The 20,548-nt window shown below is 36.6% G+C and overlaps 2 protein-coding genes and 1 pseudogene across 4 annotated transcripts; 1 reads left to right on the top strand and 2 right to left on the bottom strand.

Annotated features, from left to right (window-relative positions):
- Nucleotides 1-83: 83 nt before the first annotated feature.
- Nucleotides 84-3,870, bottom strand: LOC135685393 (protein misato homolog 1). Its single transcript, XM_065201326.2, has 3 exons — nt 3,080-3,870; nt 2,111-2,383; nt 84-861 (listed from the first exon to the last, which is right to left on the bottom strand). The coding sequence occupies exons 1-3, from the start codon at nt 3,773-3,775 to the stop codon at nt 154-156; spliced, it is 1,677 nt and encodes a 558-aa protein (XP_065057398.2). The 5' UTR covers nt 3,776-3,870; the 3' UTR covers nt 84-153.
- Nucleotides 3,871-3,935: 65 nt separating this feature from the next.
- Nucleotides 3,936-20,265, top strand: LOC135685387 (uncharacterized). Of its 3 annotated transcripts, none has more exons than XM_065201318.2 (12): nt 3,936-4,129; nt 5,891-6,003; nt 7,251-7,425; nt 7,746-8,557; nt 9,966-10,115; nt 11,037-11,183; nt 12,142-12,294; nt 12,756-13,443; nt 18,050-18,187; nt 18,884-19,066; nt 19,424-19,469; nt 20,024-20,265. In XM_065201318.2, exons 1-12 carry the CDS (start codon nt 4,015-4,017, stop codon nt 20,085-20,087), a joined length of 2,784 nt encoding a protein of 927 aa, XP_065057390.2. In that variant the 5' UTR covers nt 3,936-4,014; the 3' UTR covers nt 20,088-20,265. The 3 variants fall into 3 exon arrangements, with proteins under 3 accessions (XP_065057390.2, XP_065057389.2, XP_065057391.2); XM_065201317.2 differs by having other exon boundaries at nt 5,885-6,003; nt 20,024-20,263; XM_065201319.2 differs by lacking the exon at nt 3,936-4,129 and adding an exon at nt 6,526-6,598 and having other exon boundaries at nt 5,885-6,003; nt 20,024-20,264.
- Nucleotides 14,744-17,619, bottom strand: LOC148958465 (uncharacterized; annotated as a pseudogene).
- Nucleotides 20,266-20,548: the final 283 nt, after the last annotated feature.

Below are 20,548 nucleotides of genomic sequence, written 5' to 3'. Positions count from 1 at the left end.
CTTTGAATTTGAAAAATGTCAGGGTTTAAATTCTCCCCCATCTATGGAAGAAAACTGGGAACAGATCTTGTAAATGGATACTATTTTCCTTTAAACTTGTCATTTTTTTAAATAACTGTATTGTTATATATACAGTGGCTACACTGGTTATAGTTACAGTAGATCTATAGCTCTTCTTTCATCATAAAGATATGCCATTTGAGCCAAACTTTCCATATTTTCTTCAAACTCATCTTGCTCTAAACCTGTTTGTTCCATTAACACCAATTTGGATTTCTTCACTCGTTTTACTGACAGCAACATGTCATACATCAGGTCAAACATACCATTTGATGTGAACAACCCTGCTAGCACAGGACATTCATTAACTTGTGTATTCTTCCCTGTACTACTCTGTAAGAAGTATTGGGGATAACAGGATGATGTCTTGAGTGGCTCTGTGCAAAATGTAGTCCCAGTTACAAGAGCTTCATGTTTTTCATATACAAAAGCTTCAAATGTATTTTTGTTTGATGTCATACCTAAACTAGCTCGATTTTTAAGGTCATATTCTTTGCAATAGTTTGGTATCCCACGCAGTACAACTTGATTAGAGTATAGAGTAGACAACTCACTGCTGTGTGACGGTGTTAGACAACACAGCAAGCCATTTCCATACAAGGATGAATCTTTGAATAACGTTTTCAATGAGTTTGAGTTTAGTGGTAATGGGAGTGACAGACTTGAAGCTGCAATTTTGTGTCCTGTTCTTGTTAAGTTGTTACAGAAATGACCAAATGAGGATTGCTCTAGTCGGTATTGTAATGATACAGTATCCAGCAGAGATGCTATGATGGCACTTGTATGGTAATGTGAGTTGGCCTGTTAAGAAAAAAAAGGAAGTTATAAAAGATGAAATATGTACTAGTCCCCCAAGATTTTCAGAAATGTTCACCTTGAGATGCAAGCAAAATAGATGTGAAAATTGATGCTGAGGGACAGGGTACAGCTTGCATAATTTTTTATCCCAATACAAACTTTCATGCAGCCATCAAAATGTACAGTGTCAAACATGAAATCTATTCCTGGTAATGCTTTTACATAAAAACCAATTATTTAGAAGCCACTCTGTGTACCCTCTCTATCAGAGATGGATTTACATGGGGCTGGTGTGGGGATGTGACAACCCCCATTGTGTCCTTCAGTCAATTTTGCTTTGATTTATTAAATTTCTTGGTTGTCAGTAGTAATGAGATGATGCAAAAAATTACTTTTATTTATCTTCTTTATCTTAAAGCTAAAAACTGAATTTCAAAAATGGGTGTTTCCATCATTTTCCAGTCACCTGAAAGGTGTGGCACCAATATCCAGCCATTATTAGACACCCCTCATCCTTCTTGCTTAATCTGTCACTACTGCTCTCTATCAAAATTAAGAAATTCTTCTAAGAAGAGCTCAGTATCAATTTCAGTTCAAGAAACTTTATATAAAACCCTGTAATTTTAACTGAGTTTTTTTGCATTTTAAGTGAAAAAAATATTGCCATTAGACCCATCAGTGAGTTTTAGAGAGAAAAAATTACAACTTTGAAAGGGGAAAAACTATGCTAGAGAATTCGATACATCAATAGTTTTGATCAAACTGAAAAAGATACTTTGTGATTTAAGGTTTGTGTTTAGGAAACATGTCTATATTGCGAAAAGGTTTGGTTGATATCAAAACTGCACCAATCTATCTATATAAGCTCATACAACATAGTGTAAAGAAGAAAATTTCTTCAGAAGAAGAAGAAACAAAATAAATGCATGTTCCTGAGGAAATTTTCCTAAAGACTACTCAAAACCCAGCAGTTGCAAACAAATCTAAATCTGTTGATACAACATTGTGTAAAGAAGGGAATTCATTAAGAAAAAGTGGGAGAACTTCCTGAAAAAGTGCATGTTCCAAGGAAATTTGCCTGAAGACTGCTCAAAACCCAATCAACTTCTCCCCCTCCAAACGTTAGCAATTGTAACCATTAACAAATTAATGTTAACAAATTAAACAGAATATGAACTTTTTGGATTTGAATATCACATGTGGTATTAATAAACAACATAAGAATTTTGCTTTAGTTGATTAATAGCCATACCTTGTATGACAGATGAGGAAATTGTCTTGGTAACCATTCCTTTCCATAGTAATTCTTTTGAAGAGATAATGGTGTGAAAAATGAGCAGTTCTGTGAAATGCGAGCCAGAGCAAGGGCAGAATTGATAACTTGGATGCTTTCGTCAATATGTTTATCAGGTATTCCTGGCCAGCTTCCATAAACAGCAATAGCTTTTGATCCAAAACAGTCTTGAATATGGTGTAGCATCCTTGTTGTTAAGCCTCCAAAACCATCAGCTAAATCTGTTAGAACCTGTTTAAATGGCAAAAGCTTTAAGCTGATTTCAGTTGCTAGGGATGCCTTTTTTATTCAACATTTGAAAATATATGAGCTGATGCTGCACAGTTGAATCCTACATGTAAGAATTTTTTTCTGTTGAGAATCTGGGGGCTCAATCTAATCTTTGTACAAATCAAATAATACTTTTGTACCTGAAAACATGATAATTACTAATATTCTGCAATGGATTTTACTCATTCATTGGGAAATAAATGCAACTTGTTTGCAAATCAATTCCTTTTGTAGATTTGAAAATATGTTTAGTAGAACATACAAATGAATTAGAGGAATCAAGGGAAGACAATGAATTCTTCACAAACATTTTGTTGTACATAATGTCAGTCTTAACTGTTCCCTCACTGTCCTTGATGTTCCTGGTCAAATGAGGAATTTTATGTGGAAAATTGTGTTCAAGATCATTGGGAGAAGGAGTGACTATTTTTCCTTTCCCAGGCTGAAAACTATGATCATAGCTATGTTTGATTTCTTGCACTTGCATATGACCCACAATATCACCATGGTGGAATCCAATGTAAAGCTCACGCCAGACATACACCAATAAACAATTAGAGAGACAATGGGAAACTGTTAGTCCACGCCGATTATCTCCGGCGAAAGCTACATGGATTCCACACTAGCAATATCAATAATTGAATAATTCATAGCAACCTGAAAGCCCTGAAGAGAGTCACATTCCTCAACAAAAAAGTGCATTTTGTCCTCCCAAGATTCCCAGAAATTTTCATTTGAACTTGTTGAATAGCCTTGTCCAAAAGAAGAAAATGTTCGGCCATCACCACTGTGCCAGTAATCCTCGACAAGCAATACAGAATTTTGATTATATTCATTCCCAAGAAAATCAGACCAAACTTCTACAACATCATCTAGGTTGAAATAATTGTCAATATCACCACTGTTGCTTTGTTGATTGTTTGTCAGATCTCCTGCTAGTGACTTTGGTGCAAGACTGTTGTGTCGTTCAGGGTCTGTATAGTGAACCGATATTTGATTAGGAGAATCAAGAGAAAACCCAACATTGTCAGATGCCTCATTATGTTTACTCCTATTTTCATCAGTTTGTTTTGAATTGGTCGAGTCTGAAAAATTTCCGTCTTGTTTTAAAGATTTTAAGCTTCCTTTTAAATCAATACAGAGTAGCCGAGGGGTAGTAGTTGCTCCTTCACGTCTAGAAAATTCTTCTCGAAGAAATAGCTCGTGTTTGATTTGACTTTCCTTATCCCTGCTTGCTTGCTGCTTCCTTGTGGCATGCTGTATGTTCCACCAGTGAGTTCCAATGAAGTTAGAATAATGACCAACCTGGAGTGTAATTATTCCATCAACAAAATTTGATGAAAATTCATCCATTACTTTTTAAAGACTTGTTTACAAAAGTTTTTTCTACCGCCCGCGAACGATCCTCAGTACGCATGTGATTTCCACGAACAGGAAATTTCAAGGTGAACACTAAAACCTAAGGTGGTACAGCCTATTGAATTCAAACAATTATTTTTATTTCTCAGGACCCTGTGCTTATTTGTGAAGTTTACTGATGGAGATCGTTGGTTACAAAGCTTAACGGTAGGCGTTACAACCAAAAACAAATCATGAGATGTCCTATATGCAACGCTAGAGTTAAGAATGAAGATGCATTGCAAATTCATTATATAGAGAGCTGTGAAGGAGTTGGAAACGAAGAGAGCCCTGATCCTCGAAGTGACGGTAATTCCTTTGCTTCTTTTTTAGGCCCTTTTCGGCGCTTCATATTACGATTTAGCTGTATCCTAACGCTTTCGATGTCAGTTATATTGCTCTTTTCTGTATCAAAAGTTTTTGTTGCTGTCACGTATGCATTCAATTATACTACATTTAGTTATTGCTAGGCTAGATGCCTCTTATGCGTACTAGCAATAAGTAAGTTGTATATGTAGTAGTGCTTTCAATAATTGAAAACTTTGCTTTGAAAAATTTTAAATCAAAGAATCAATAATAGGCTTCAGTGAATATATTCAGTGAATGTATCTTCCAATAAAACAACTATGTCCCACCAAAATTCTTCCATAAACTGTATATATTCGGACTATATTTCTTATCAAAATATTGATCTGCGTTCACCCTCTAATGGTTTTCCATGAATTCAAAAGCTGCATACAATTGCTTGCATATTATCCAGATTGGAATTTTTGCCTTGCGCAAGGGATAAATCCCCCGTCCACACCAAGTATCAGCCGTGATTGCAGCCACGCAATTTCTGTTAAAATGATTCATCCAGCTGCACAGGGTTCTTTTTTAACTGTAAAACGTATCGTGTATGTATATACTTAATAATTGACCCTTTAAATGAGATTTGAATTTGAAGACCCTCAGAGTTGCAGATCTTCCAGATCGTCATTACTTTTTGCCTGTGTACACATGAGGCTGGTTTGTAAATGTTTATCTTTGCTATATTGTTTTTATCATCACTAATGATGTTATTAATGTTTTTTTTAAACTTATACTCACAAGTTACACACTGTATTTTTATGGTAATTAGTCTCAGCCACACAAAATGTTTATCTGTGCTATTTGCAAATGTGTAACTTTCATGGACATGAAACAGATCCCACATGCATCTTTCAAAGATTCAATCTGGCATATTATTAGTATGTGCTGATACATTGGACTGGATAATAAGGATGCAGAGTCTTATGACATGTTCATTTTTTATAACAAATTTGCCAAAAGAACAAAGTACTGCCCAGTCAAAAAATTAAGAAATTTAAAAACTCAAAGGGAGGCAAATTGAAAAAAAAATTAAAAATATAATTTAGAGTAAACAGCTCAATTGGTTACAATTACTAGCAAATGGTCAATCCACACTGACATACTTAGAGTTTTGCTCAAACTAATAAGATGAAGGGTTGGAAATTTTAAAATCATGATCTGAATCATTCTTATAACTGAATTGGCTATGCAAAAATCAAATCTTTGTTGAAAAGCAAGGATCTTTTGTGCTTATCCAGAATATACCTTAAAACTTAATTACAAAGATTTTTCCATATCATCTATTCCTTCACTACTGAATACTGATGATACTGATCATGACTGGTCAAAATATTTAAATCATAAAGCAATATATTTTTGAACACTTTTTGGCAATAAGCAAAGACAGAAGTTTGAATATCTGATCAGTGAGATAATTATCATTAGAGTGCATTATCTTCAAAGTTTCAATTTTAAAGTCGCTTTTGGAGAAAACATGCAGTGAAAAAATATATCCCAGTTTGATATGAAAAGCCTGGTTCCAATATATCTTCAGGACTAAATTCACACCGCTGTGCTGCGGTTGTTTGAAGATGTTCACTCATATTTTTACAAAAAACTAAGCTCATTATTTGTTGTCTTTGTTGATAACATAAATATTTAATTGAAGTAATTTGTTTAGTCAAAACTAGACACAAGTGTATCATTCAGTAGCCAACATGTAAAATTTTCTAGTTATAGACGGACTGAAAATGGAAAGAGCTGAGCCAGTTGAAGACTTGGTTGAAGTTGTTTTCAGGTGGATCAATACAAAAGACACAGTTCAACAAGTCATTGTCCTTATCACTTCTCTTGTATGTATTATTATATCATTAAGTTTATACAATTCAGTAAATAAATGTTTTGGAGAAGTCAATAGAAATGATATATATATATTATACCTTGGCATTATTCATCATTTACAATGCAAGCCATTTGTTAATTGCTTCTTTAAAAGAAAGTTACTAGAGATGTATGTTTGAGCAGTGCCACAGAGTGGACTTGGGATGGACATGTCTGTCCCACGATTTTCAATGATTAATTTTCTATTTCGTCCAAAAACAACAAACAATGTTGGAGATGGGCAAGTTAAGCAATTTTGTCTTTCCTCTGTTTAATCAATACTTACCTTAAAATTGCTTTATTCAATTCAGTCTAGACATGTACAGTGGGGATAACAGAACTCCATTGTATTGTAGATAAATCTAAAAGAGCTGGTTGTTGAAAAAATTTGCTAAAAAGCCTATAAAGAATATGTCTTTTTTATATTATATGTTTGTTGACAATAAAGCTAAGGACAAAAAACTGTTTCATCATTGTTTTTGCAATATCTTTAGAACAGGGCGTGACACCTAAAACATTTGTTCTTCCTACATATTGCAACCTGGTTTGGCTCTTGGCTGCAAGCTTGTAAGCAATTATATAATAATTGTTTTGTCCAAAAAATCCATTTAGTTTCTGACCTTTACTCTGATAAAGCTATATGTCAGGGCAAAATATTCAATTTACGCTGTATGCATATGTGATTTCTCCTTTCTGTTCTGTGCTGTTCTTGTCTAATTTCTGCTTTCCATTTGTTTCAGCCTTTTGATTTTGATGTTTATTTGTGAAATGCGTGTAATAGAAATTTAATCTAAGTTACATTAATCTATTAACAGCAAACTTGACATGATATTCTGCATTGTTGGTCAGTGTTAAGTCTTAGAGCTTTATAAGGGTGAAAAAGTGATGCATTATAATGTTTGGGGTGGGGGGGGGGGGTAAAACGATGAGCGCTTATGGGTTGTTGTTTTAAGTAATCTGTATAAATGTCTTCTAACATCATCAATTTTCCAAAGCTTTGGATATTACTGAAATGTTACAAAAGGATAAAAATTTTGAGGTATTTTTCAGATCTTTTTCAAGAAATCTTTAATTCTTAACCTAAAAGTTTTATCAACAGATCTGCTAGTTATTGCCTGAAACGCGAAATTCTTTCCACTCAGTGATTTGTTTGTGGTCAGTAAAATACTGTGTTTGATTCACTTTTTGAATCCTAATATTTTCAACACTTTGATTTAAGGCTGGCCAGATACAGATGAAAAGATCACGCAATGAGGGGTCTTACAAGTCAGCTACAGTGATTGTCCCATGTGGTGTGCATTCATGTCAACTTGTTGTTGACGAGGAGTGCTATCCTGTTGTTGATGTTGATATCAACCCTGCCTCAGAAACTGTTTATATCGCTCTACAAGAAGGTACTCCATACTTTGTTTTGTCATTTGAAGTATCATCTATGAGATATTGGTATATTTTTGTTGTTAGTTGTCAAAAAACAATTTGATTCATCCTGCATATCTAGCATGATTTATAGCCTTAAAAAGCTACTTGTTCAGATAACAATAGAGTTCGAAATTATGCTTCTTGGCATCTTTAAAGTGAGCTTTGGTTTTTTCTATGTACAGTTGTTTCAAAACCTTCTTGCTTTTTGTATTGTAGCCTAGTATGGATAATATAATTTCTAGTTTATTGGCATTTCTTTTGTAAGTTTGTCTAGTTACATTTTCCCTTTTTTTAGACTACGAAACTGATGCTAGAGGCGAGGCAGCAAATCAAACACCTCCGCATTATTTCAAATCTAGTGAGTCAACCCCACCGTTACAGACAACAAAAATGGGTGCATGGGCTCAGGATGAAATTACTCCTAGCCATGCAAGAAAGCTTTTAGAAGAAATTCAAAGTAAGCATCAGGCATTTGCAGAAACAGAGGACGAGAGAACTTCAATGTTGTCTCACGATTCCAACTGTGAGACGATGAGAGTTAAGAGAAGAGAGAAACAGCTTGAAGAGTTAGCAAAAGTTGAAAAGGAAAATTTGACAGAAATAGCGAAAAGTGGCCTTCATCAGGTTCAGATTCATACAAACAGAGAGAATGATGTTGAAGATAGAAAGTCTTATAGACAGGAAGATGATGATATAAAGCTGCGCGGTTCAGAAAGATATGGCAGAGGCTCGATTCCAGAAAGACTAAACGAAAGCAGGGATGGTGTGATAACTCCGCCGAATGGTTTTCAAACTACGTCTGATAGTAAGTATAGGAATAGCACCAGAAGGCACAAAACGTTATCAAAGATAGCGAAGTCAAAGATAAGTGCTGACTCTCTTTCAGATCAAGGCTCAGTTACTGATAGTTTGAATGAGAGAAAAGTGCAGCAAACAGAAGGGAATGACAACGATAGTCAACTAGACGAAAAACAAAAATATTCTTGGGGATTCGAGGAACCAGAAGAAAAAAGAGCTGTTGCTGTCTACAGAGATAATGAAGATTCTTATGGTGGACTCGATAAACAAAGTGACAGTAGTTATTCAAGAAAACTAATGACCTATAAGGTAGGTTCATTTTTTATATCTAATCAATTTACTACTAGTATTTTTAATGATAGCAGATTTATGACAAGTGAGTCAGTGGTACTGATTGTTGCTTAGTGGTTCAGTTTCATATTTCGGTTTACAAGTAGCCTGTACCATGTTTCTCACTATTTTGATAATCTTTAGTGATCTGAATAAAGTTAGAACTGCTGTCACAGTTATCGGTCCAATATCTTATTGGAAGCAGCACGAGTCTGCAAAGTCTGCAAAATTATGAATCGCTTTTTCATTTGGCAGGGCACGATGTTTTTATGCTTGAGTTTCTAGTCTTACACAAGGTCCTAAACGAGCATGGTTTTAATGATTCGATTGACAAATTAATTGATCGATCAATTAATAAAGGTTTACAAATATTGGAACTCAAATAATTCAAATGAAATACAATTCGGACCTGTGTCTGTTTTGAAAGCAATTTCACGCGCTAAACACATTCCCCGAGAAGAATTTTCATACTTGCCCCAGGTCTGTTTCATACTTGCCTCAAGTCTGTTTCATACTTGTCCTAGGTCTAGTGTATTTGTTTCTACCTAGCATCCTACCTAGTAGTTTTAGGATACTGAGAATCTTGTGCCATAGTCATTCATGCTCGTGCTTATCGAGCAGTGTCCTGGTCCATCCTCTCGATGTGACCACACCTCGTGATTCCTATGCCTAGAACTACAGAGAGCCTAGAACCATCTCCTCACTCTGGGTGAAAGTTTGGTCATGCCAGGAACCCAAACCACGGACCCTTGGGTCTGTAGTCAGCGCCTCTAACAACTGAGCCATCCTCTAACAAGTCTGTTTCATACTTGCCCCAAGTCTGTTTTATACTTGCCCCAAGTCTGTTTTGTGCTTGGAGCAGAAGTTGTTTGTTTTGTTTTGTTTTGTGGATTTCTGAGAACGGTACTGATGGAGCAGGGACTGCGGAAGCGAGCGGACAGGAGGGTTTAAACCCCCGTAATTATTTTTGAAACTCTACTTAAAATAGAGCAAAGCAATCTTGATTTTGCGTTTTGTGTGTTTAGTCTCCCCAAAATATCTATTTAACCCCCCCCCCACGAGGTCTGTAATATGCCCCACAGCTCCTGAGGTAGGGGGGAGGGGCTAATAAAACTTAACTGCTGTTTCAAGCACGGAATAGACTTAAGGCAAGTCAACTAGAGTATTATAGGGTTAAACTCAATTTGGCATTTTCTCGACAAACTGTTTTTAAAAACAATGTCATGAAGTCGATGAAGCAAACAAAGTGATGATCCCAAATGATATTGATTTACTTAAAGTGTTAACATTTACACGCCTCTGAAATAACTGCAGTTTCAGTTCTTAGCATTTATGCAAAATCATTTGAGGTTTTTAACTCACGGATATAGTTTTTTTCTTTAATCAGAAACAAGAAGAGGATCAACGGAGGGTGTCTCCAACCTCTGAAGAAATGATTGCAGACCTCATCAAGAAGTGCGATGAATACAAAGCCGAACTAGAAAAAGCCAAGGCTGACAACGAGGATACGCAAATTAGATATGATATTGTGTTAACGGTTTGTTTCTGATTGTTACTTTTCATTGCCATCTTTATTTGTTCTTCATTATCAACTTTGAAGGAGATGTGACCTCAGGTTAGAGTGCTTGACTACAACCTGGATGTCCAGTTTTGCTATTCTGGTAAAAGGCGTAAATTGGGTTTCCAAGAAGGCAACAGCAGATACTGATATAGAGATATCAAGTTCCTTAAAACAAGAATGAATCAAAAGTATTATCAATTGCTGTAAAAGTCCCTTAACCTTTTAACGAAGAATTTTTAACTTTGTCTGGATTGATGATTTCTTGCCCGTGGCGTCGATAAGTCTTGCAAATTCTTAAGTTTCAAAAGCTATCCTCTCCCAATGTTTTTTCTGTGTGCCCTCTCGTGCTGTCTCAAATTCTTAGAACAGCAAACAAAGTTTTTACACTTTTTTCTACACAGACCCGCAAATACAGTGTAGATGTCTCTACTGCACTAGGTCTGTTGGATCCATTATAATTTGAAGCAACTTTTCAACACGCCTTTGGGCTTATCCCTTAATTAACATATTTTAGTACAAATCCAAACGGGTGCAGACTGATCACAAACTGTGCTGTTGTTACGAGAAGCAATGCATTGTATTGTTTGCTACCTAGCTTCTGAAGGTACTTTTAAGACACTGAAAAGCTATGCTTCTCGATAAGTGTCCTGGTGCTTCCTCTCGATGTGACCACACTTCGTGATTCCTACGCCTGGAATTAGAGAGAGCTGGCGACTCTTGGGTCTGTAGTCAGCGACCCTAACCGCTGAGCCATCCCCGCACCTGCAATGCTATCTGCCCTCGGTAGAATCAGTACGTTTTGAAACAGAAGCTTCAACCTGGAAATGAATAACGGCAATCAAACTTCACTAAAATCTGTTTTGTTTTGACAGATGTGTACTTTTTTTGTTCCTTTAGAAGTCACAGGATCAAGATGAGGAGCTGCAGAATAAAGATGAAAAAATTGAAGAGCTACAAGCGAAATGCGATTCATATGAAACAGAATTAGAGAGAATGAAGAATGAAATTTCAGATATCACAAATGATTTTGGAAAATTGCAAGAGGTGCGTTCAATTTTGATATTTTCCTGCCAATAAAGGATCGCCTATGAAATTATAATGATAGTTTAATATTTTTTGAAAGTATAAATTCAATATGAGATTTAGCTTTGTGTCTAGTCTCAATTCGACTGTTTTCTTTCAATCTTTCACATATGATCAAGGTAGATAGACACTTTCTATTCATTTATCCTTTGATTCGATCTCAGGCTAGATCAGTCAGCTATTCATTTCGAATGATAGGTTTGTTGAAAAATGAAATAGAATTGTCAATGTTTACTTATTTGCCCTAGTTAAGTGTTTCTTTCGAAGCCTCACTACGCACTTAAAAATCGATATAAGCAGTGTTTTCAATTTTAGCTGGAATGTCGATACGTTCCAGTGCCAGATCTAAAATAACCCTCTAGCAAGTTTAAAGTTAGGATGATAATTTCTTCAGAGGGACGTCCTTCTTGACATATCCGCCATTATATGATATGATCTACAGATTTAAACACGCACTTATACCTATTGTTGGAGAACTAGACAGGTCCACAATGTAACTGTCATTTCATAAGCGTGATCCGCAAGAGCTACTGCCTGTGTACTATTTTATGAAATCTTTTTTAATCTCCTGTTACTTTAGTATGCAGAGTACAACAGCAAACCTTCTTGTGTATGTCTGTATATACTTATCGTATACAAGCATACCTGTATATACTTACGGTATTTGCAACTGGTGTTTGTGAATTGTATTGAATACATATTTGATGTCGATGTTCGTTTAATGGTCTTTTCCAGATTCTGTTATCTACTTCTTTCTAACGATTTCTCAAATTTGTGTGTGCTTTATCAGTAGATATGTAATGCACGCTTATAATATATCTGAATTTAAAATCTTACCCCGGGTCATTTTTAACCGTGGTGCTCAGTGTAAGCCTAGCTTATTGAACCAATATTCTACCTCTGTCTATGTATAATCCAGGAAATTGAAGTGAAACGTGAGGAAGTTGCTATGCTAGAAGCAAGACTTGAATCAATCCTTCAAGACAACAAGACAGTTAAGGAAGAGAATGAAAGCCTTCAAACTGCAAACAAACTGCAAAGAGAGGATATGGATCGAATTATCCAAGATGAGGTTAGAGTTTTTTCATTGAATTCTTTTATATCCCCCCCCCCTCAATTCTTAATTTCTTACTGCAGAATTGAATATCAAGCCACAAAACTGCACCCTAATATGCGGGGCGGGTGTATTTTTATCAATGTAGGTCGTGTCCACTCAATATCATATCAGATTGAATTCAGCTTTCATTCTGTTAAGACGGCTAGACTTTTCCTATCGTTTTAGTGAAGTGGAATTTCTCTGTGTAGGATTTGGAAATGTTCTTCCGTGTGTTTTATGCTAAAAACCTGGTTACTGGCTTGGTCATGTGACGATTGACAGCTATATTGTTACCAATCAGATTCATTTTATTTGTCACGTTGCGAAGCAATTCAGGCTCGCTCAAACAATTTCAAACAGACTGAATTTTTCTTGTTTAGGTGCTTTTCTCAAGGAGAAATTTTAATTCAATCTGTTTCCTTTTTATTGCGATTCAGGTAGAAGCTTTGAAAAGCAAATTCGATAGCGTAAAAGTTGGAACCCGGTCTTTTCAATACGAGGAGATGAGAAAAATCCGGGAGCTACAATCAGAAGTAGCAGAACTGAATGAGGAAAATAAGACATTGAAGAAACAATTATCGAGGATAAAGAGGGAAGTAAATTCAGCTGAAAAAACAGTTTCTGATGGTGACGAAATATACTCACGGGAAGCTTCATATGGTTTGACAAGGGAGCGGCCAGACAGTTATGTATCACCAAGATCTGAGGCTGACAAGGGAAGATCTTATCGAAAAGCCTTGTCCTATAGTCCGAGTGATAATTACGAAGCAGAACCTCAATCATCGACGCTTCAGCGAAGTCGTAGTGAGTATCATGAACACAATAGAACAAAGCAGGTCCCGGAGAGGAGCCATCACGTAAAGGAATATTCGGATGGAAATCACAATAGTCTCTTGGATGACAATATGACAGCAAGGCAGATTCGAGATTCCTTTTCAAAGCGTCATGGCACCCCTGTGACTTCAGGCACAAGTCCATTAAAAGCATCACATTTCGATTATATGGATAATTATAATGAGAATTTAAGAAATTCAGCTTGGGATCAACCAGACAATGTGGATACCAAAGACTTTCTGAGGAAAGAGAGACGACCGAGGCGTGAAAGACCACGATCCTACCATGGAAGTAAGTGTTGATCTTTATTCACCTTTAACATGGCTTTGTCTCAAACATATGTTATCTAAGAAAGGATCGTCTGGTTAAGAAGGCTGGGGCATTAAGGCGGGTTTCCACTTGATTTGCTCGGGTCGCATGACTTCGGCGAAATCGAATCAACAAATCAGTGAATCGGCGAACGCGACCAGTCGCTCAGTAGTTCAGCTGAGTTGAACTACTCATCGAATGGTTGCGCATTCGCAGCAAATGAGGAAGCTCAATTTGTGCATATGTTAGTAATGTGCATTCGCTTTGTCGCGCGACCAAAGAAACCGGCCTTTAGACACCTGCATAAATCATGGTTGGCCACTGTTAGGATTAGTCTGCAAGGATGTAATTTATTTACCCGGCTAGTAGATGTCTTTTATCGACCATTTTTCAAGTTAAACACCCCCCCCCCCACCCTACTTACCTAAGAATATCTGCATCCTCCCATCCTTGTGACTGGTCTAAGCTCATGCCGTTTTTTAGTTCGATTGGCCTGTCTCCAATCATTCCTACAAAAATACCTGAAATGTTAATTCGTTGAAACTCAATGGGCTCTTCGAAATTTTTCGATCCCTTAAGATTCAAACAAACATCTCTGCTGAATTTCCTCTGCTAGCGATTGTCATAGTTTTTGTATGGGGTCATTCCATGTCAAATTTTATATAAAAGTCATGAATTGTCACCCACCCTCTCAGATTTCGATGAATTTTACAATATTGATTCAGTCCCAGGGGAAACCACCTCACCCAAAATTTCAGCACAATAGGTTAAGGCGTTCCGGAGATACGGCCAGTCAAAAGTTGGCTCATTTTAGGGCGTGGTCCGCCCAAAATTTGTGCCAGCGATAAATAATAACATTCAAAGTCCTGTGAAAGTTTTTTTTATGACAATATTTACATCAAATTATCAACACAGTACATTCTGATAGTGCAGATTTCAAATATGACCACCAAAACATCAACAAAGCAAAGCTAGTTACTCAAAAAATAGGTTAAAAGTTTATATTAGACTTCTTAGATTTTGTGACTAGCCAATTTGAATGTCATTTTTTGCAAAGTCTACAAAATTTTCAAGAATTGAAAATAGTACCAGCTGAAAGCTCTTGAATTGGGCTTTTTAACCATATAAATATTATCATTTGTATATTCAGCATTACTGAGATTATTTTAGTTATAAAAGAGTAATAAAATTTGCGAAACTTGCCTCACAACCATTCTGTATGCCAAATGACTGGCAAAATATTTGTCAAAACATATAGCATTTTTTTCAAGAACAAATAGAAGTAGATGCCTAAGATGAAAACTATTACTCATTTACTTCAAGATACCATTTCTTATGTTAAAAAACTTCTGGAATGTTTTGTTAATGTTGTTTAAATCAGCATGTTTTATGCTGTATGTCCTTCCAGTTGCTGTTACTGGAGCATCAATCTTCACCAAGAAATCATTTTCTGGAATGCAACAAACATCAGCTCTAGCTGGCCATACAAAGGTCTGTGCTGGGCCTGAGGGATGAAACAAGTTTACTTTTGCATCTCTTTCTTCTTTGTTTATCACTTCAACCATGCCAATCCACCACTTGTTATCATAAACGCATGCCACAAAATCATTCTCTTGAACATCCTTTAAGGTTAGAGCTTTGTATATTTCTCCTTTGAAATTGTGGGTTCCTGAAAAACTGTCATCTTCTGATGTACGCTTGTAAGCAATCTCATAGGGACCAATTGGTTCAAAGTAATGGAAGCTTCTTGTTCCTGGTACTGTTGATCCCAAGGCAAAACGGTCTTCCAAGCCCTCTCTGACTGACATCATTTCCTCTTTTGTTATAAAAATGAAACTGATGTTATTTATATTTTCACTGCAAAAGAGAAACATATCCTTTGCAGTTAAAATCTGTTGTGAAATTGGTCTTTGTAAACTTGCCCTAGCTGTCAGTCTCTTAACTGCTCCTCCGATGCCATCGCAGGGGGACTTGCCATGGCTTGATGCAAAGAATGTCCAGTTTGCAGATAACCCAAAATCTTGCTGATGGAGTGTCAAGTTCAAGAAATTTTTGTAGTTCTTGTATTAGGAAGGACAACCATCAGAAAAATATTCTAGTTTGCATATTTTTGGCAATTTAGTTTTGATGACCTGTGTTAATTCTTTTTGAATCTGATATACCAAGCTGGTGTCATGTTCCAGATCATCTGATAAAATACAGAAGGAGTTCTGCATCAGTGTCTCATCTTCTTTGAAATATACAACAAGTGGGTGCAAGGTACAGCATGGTTTGCTCCAGTGGTAAGACTGGACCTCATCTTGCACCACAAAACTGTAGTTCTCTGCAAAATCACCTAATACAATAGCTGTATCCTCTCCAATTTGTTCTTTGCGAATCTTCAAATACCTTGCTTGACATTTTGCCAGATATAAATGTGAGGTCAATCTATCAATGGTTTTTACTACCAGGTCAATGAAACTTTCTAAATCTAGAGTCTGGCTTATAAGTTTTGTACTATCAGTACTCTGCCATTGCTGGAAAGATATTTCCTCGTCTGCACTTGTAAGAGTTTCACTTAGGAAATTTTGAAGATACTGTGTACCTGGGCAATCATCACACCTATGTATCATGCAGGTTTTGCTATCTCGATCACAAACTATCATGTCAATTAAGTCTTTGTAGGTTTTGTCCAGATCTATAGCATCAACAAGCAGAATTGCATTTTGATGTGTGACACACACGCAAACAGAATGAGATCCCTTTGAATCAACAGTGATGCACTATTTTGGACGAAGGGAACAGAACTTTGAGAATCCAATTTTGATGTCAGGCTGTTGACTCACAAAGGTTGCATATAACTCCTTAAGGTTGCACAAAAGAAGGCGTTTTTGTTTGTGAGTGTTATGACTGATGCTCACAAAATCTTTTTTCCCTGGCATAATTCTTGAAAATTCATCATCCTCAAAAAAAGAATTTACTGCCTCAATTGTTCTGCTGGGAAGCTCTTTGCCCTTCTTTTTTCCTGGGCAAGCTAAGATACCCTACTCTGTTTTAAGTTCACGGGCACGTTTTACAAAATATTCAGATACTTGAAAATAAGAAGATGCCTCCTTTATGCTCCAAGATTCTGGTGTAAGTGTGAGTAGCTGGACTTTCTCACGGGAAGAAACAGTTGACAATTTATCACGAATCTGTTCCATCAGTTTATCAAAGTCATTAGCTTTGGTCATTACAATTCGGCTTAAATGGGGTGCCTCTGGCTCCATTATCTTCTCCTTTTGGACTCCAACGGCTGCAGCAAATGATTGCTTGAATGAAGTAACCGTTGCTTCAAATTTTGAGTTGGCATAAGCAAGACGACGATGCTTGGGTACACTGTGCAGCTTTATTGGTGATTCTCCCAAAACCTCCAAACTTTCATTGATAGCTTCTGTAGATTCAAATCTGCTGAAGGATGATTCAAGGTCAGTTTCACCAAAATCCATTGGTTCTTTATCATGAGATTCAGTCATTACATTATCTTTCTCCAAATGTTCTAACTTTGTTAAACAATTTCGACAAAGCTGCCACCCTGGAACACACACAAACCTTTTTGCTCTTAGCAGTCTAGCCAGTGCAAGGGAAATTTTATGACCACCTTTAACACTTTTTTGTGATTCTTGAGTAAATTGCAGCATTTTGTAAATCTCCTTTCAAAGTCTGCTCCCAGTTTCCATTCATGGTGAAAGCAAATGCTCATCACCCTCAGCTCATTCTCAAGAGATGGTATCTTGAAGTTGATTAGTAATAGTTTTCATCTTAGGCATCTACTTCTATTTGTTCTTGAAAAAAATGCTATATGTTTTGACAAATATTTTGCCAGTCATTTGGCATACAGAATGGTTGTGAGGCAAGTTTCGCAAATTTTATTACTCTTTTATAACTAAAATAATCTCAGTAATGCTGAATATACAAATGATAATATTTATATGGTTAAAAAGCCCAATTCAAGAGCTTTCAGCTGGTACTATTTTCAATTCTTGAAAATTTTGCAGACTTTGCGAAAAATGACATTCAAATTGGCTAGTCACAAAATCTAAGAAGTCTAATATAAACTTTTAACCTACTTTTTGAGTAACTAGCTTTGCTTTGTTGATGTTTTGGTGGTCATATTTGAAATCTGCACTATCAGAATGTACTGTGTTGATAATTTGATGTAAATATTGTCATAAAAAAAACTTTCACAGGACTTTGAATGTTATTATTTATCGCTGGCACAAATTTTGGGCGGACCACGCCTTAAAATGAGCCAACTTTTGACTGGCCGTATCTCCGGAACGCCTTAACCTATTGTGCTGAAATTTTGGGTGAGGTGGTTTGAGGTGTCTGGGACTGAATATTTATTGTAAAATTCATCAAAATCTGAGAGGGTGGGTGACACTGACCTTAAATTTGACATGGAATGACCCTATGGCTATTCTATAGTACAAGCTACACGGGGCATTTTAGCTAGGCTTTCAGGCAGTGAAAAATTAGCTACTGTCGTAGCCTGAACAGAAACTTTATGTTGTATCATCTTTGTTTAGATGCTCATTCTTTTTGACAAAGCTAATTTTTGTCTCTGCAGTGTCTGCCAGCGAGAGTGATTCTAGACACATGAGCCGAAATTTGGCTCCGTTTGAACACGAACAAGACGACCCGTACATTTACACTGTCAGCAAAGGATATCCCAGTCGCCACAACGCACACACGACGTCACCCCAGGGTGAGTCCTAATAGTCTTATTTTCCTGCACTATTTAGTATAAACCTGGTCAAGACTAAGCCCGACATTGGTCAAGCAGGGTTAGTGCATTTTAGTGGCTCCCTCAGTTGTAACTCTTACTCAGCTTGTTGTCATAGCGGGATTTTTTATTCTCGGTGCAAAAGCAAATCGGCTAACTAAGGTAGTGACATGTCTTTTTGCATTCTAAAGTAAATAATCGATGAACTCAATACGCTTCTGTTAAAGATTTTTACAGATATAATGAATTCACTGAATTGATATTTTTGGTACCTTTTTCCAATTTTTCGGCATTCAACCTTTTTTTACATAAAATCTGTAAATAGCAAGGGCTTTTTCTTTTATTCATTTGCTTGTATGGTTGAGACTTGTCTTTTTGCTCTTCGCATTACTTCAAGTATTTTTTGCACAACCCAGACTGCTCCTCGGGTCTTTAGGATGAGGTGTTAGTTCATCGTTATTCTTCATCGAATATAGTGCTATTTTCATTAAAGGCAGCTCATGAAAGTTTCACAGTTATTGTGAACCAAAGAAATGGATAAAACAGAATAGTCCCGATATTGGAGCCTTGAGTAGGCAGTCCTAATGGCAAAACTTGTTCTTTGTTAGTAATGCGAATTTCAACTAGGGCTTTTTATACCGATTACTAAATAACCGCGCTAACGAATTCCTCTTGTAGATCACTCAACTCAACATCTGAAGCCTTTTGCTCCGAATTCGATTGACGATATCTTAATAGGAATGAAAGTTTTGATAACGCGAAGTTCAAGCTCGGGACGCATAGGCAAAGGTGTTGTAAAGTGGAAGGGACGACTCGCCGGACACAATGAACAGTTCATTGGAATTGAGCTGGAGGCTCCAAGTCAGTGAATCTTTTCTATTACATGAGATCTTCTTATATTCTTTTTCTATTTCGATTTTTTTTTGGCAAGGATTGGAATATACGCCTCGCCCAATTAGCGCCGCCCATTCCAAGAAGTGGTTGGGAACCAAAATTCTAAAGTATTTTAATGAATGTAATTCTAAAAGTAGTATGGGAAAACATTCATTGGTTAGATTTAACTTAATATCACTGCCTTGCCGCTCTTGTTTACCTTGCAGCTCCCTTATCTTAAAATAATCACGCACCTCAAATATCCACGTTTCTTGAGCATTAAATAAATTCCAGGGAAATGCAAGGGTATTTCAAGTCTTCTAAGTCCACATTTTTCTTTACTAGATGGCAAGCACGATGGGATATTCGATAATTGCAGATATTTCTACTGGTAAGATATTTTGATGTTGTGCCCTATTTGTGGTATTAAGTGAAAATTTGAGTTGCAACTCGAGTAGCAACTGAGAACCGACGTTTTCTATTCACCAGTGTGTATACAGCTCTATCTGTACGGATATAGTACTATCCAACAGAGCGGGATAAGCTCATCTTCTATATGATATCTTGTTTGTTGTTATGTATACCTTTTCCATATTCCAGTGAAGATTGTCTACTGTAAAGGCCGAATTCCGGACATAGGCGAATTAGCTAGTGAAATATGATAGTTGAAATGAGTTCAACTTCCAACCGAATTTGCCAAGAAGAGAACCAATGAACACGCTCGGCGAATTCACTGAAGGGTTCGCTGAATGTTTGGCTCAAATGGAAACCAGACTTAATACCTTGCAACTTCTTTCTTAGCATTAATAAACTAACAGAAAATGTAGATATAGTTACGATCAGAAGCAGATGAAGTAACCAGTCGCTCCATTAATCTGATATTCTTTTGCATTGTACATTTTAACGAATTGCCTATATTTTTTACTTCCTTATTTACATTTTCAGCAAGAAAGATCACGGAGTATTTACAAAGTTTTCAAAAATTGTCATGGTATGGGGATCAACTTGAAATCAGCAGAGTTTCCTTTGTTGTTTTGTAAATTTTGCAGAACATAGTAATATGCGGCTGTATGCTAGAAAACCATTTTAAGAAGTTTACATCAACATTGATCCTTTGCGACCCAATCCTATCCCACCATGCAATTTGAAATAATCTAATATCGCCAAGGCTTCTTCAAGAACAATATAACCGACCTCACGTTTCAAACATTTTATATACAAGAACGTGTAACAACAGAAACAGGCCGCCGAAGGCGACCAGAAGCAATAATCAATTTTCATAAATGGTCAACTTTTCACGTTTAGAATATAGTAAGACAGGGCCTTTCAACTCAAAGCCCCACCACTGCAAGTGCTGAATTTGCTTGTACATTGTTGAAAGCAGATCAACAGGGGCTGCTGCTTAGGCTGCCATTTGCCACTGCTTCCAAGTAGCTCGAGTTTTGCCGTCTATTTCCAAGAAAAAGCATT

The sequence above is a fragment of the Rhopilema esculentum genome, chromosome 15 (assembly GCF_057945365.1).
Source record: "Rhopilema esculentum isolate cy_ngs chromosome 15, ASM5794536v1, whole genome shotgun sequence".
In the NCBI taxonomy this organism is placed as follows: domain Eukaryota; kingdom Metazoa; phylum Cnidaria; class Scyphozoa; order Rhizostomeae; family Rhizostomatidae; genus Rhopilema; species Rhopilema esculentum.
Note: the sequence above shows the minus strand (reverse complement) of the source record. Positions and strands in the feature narration are given on the sequence as shown.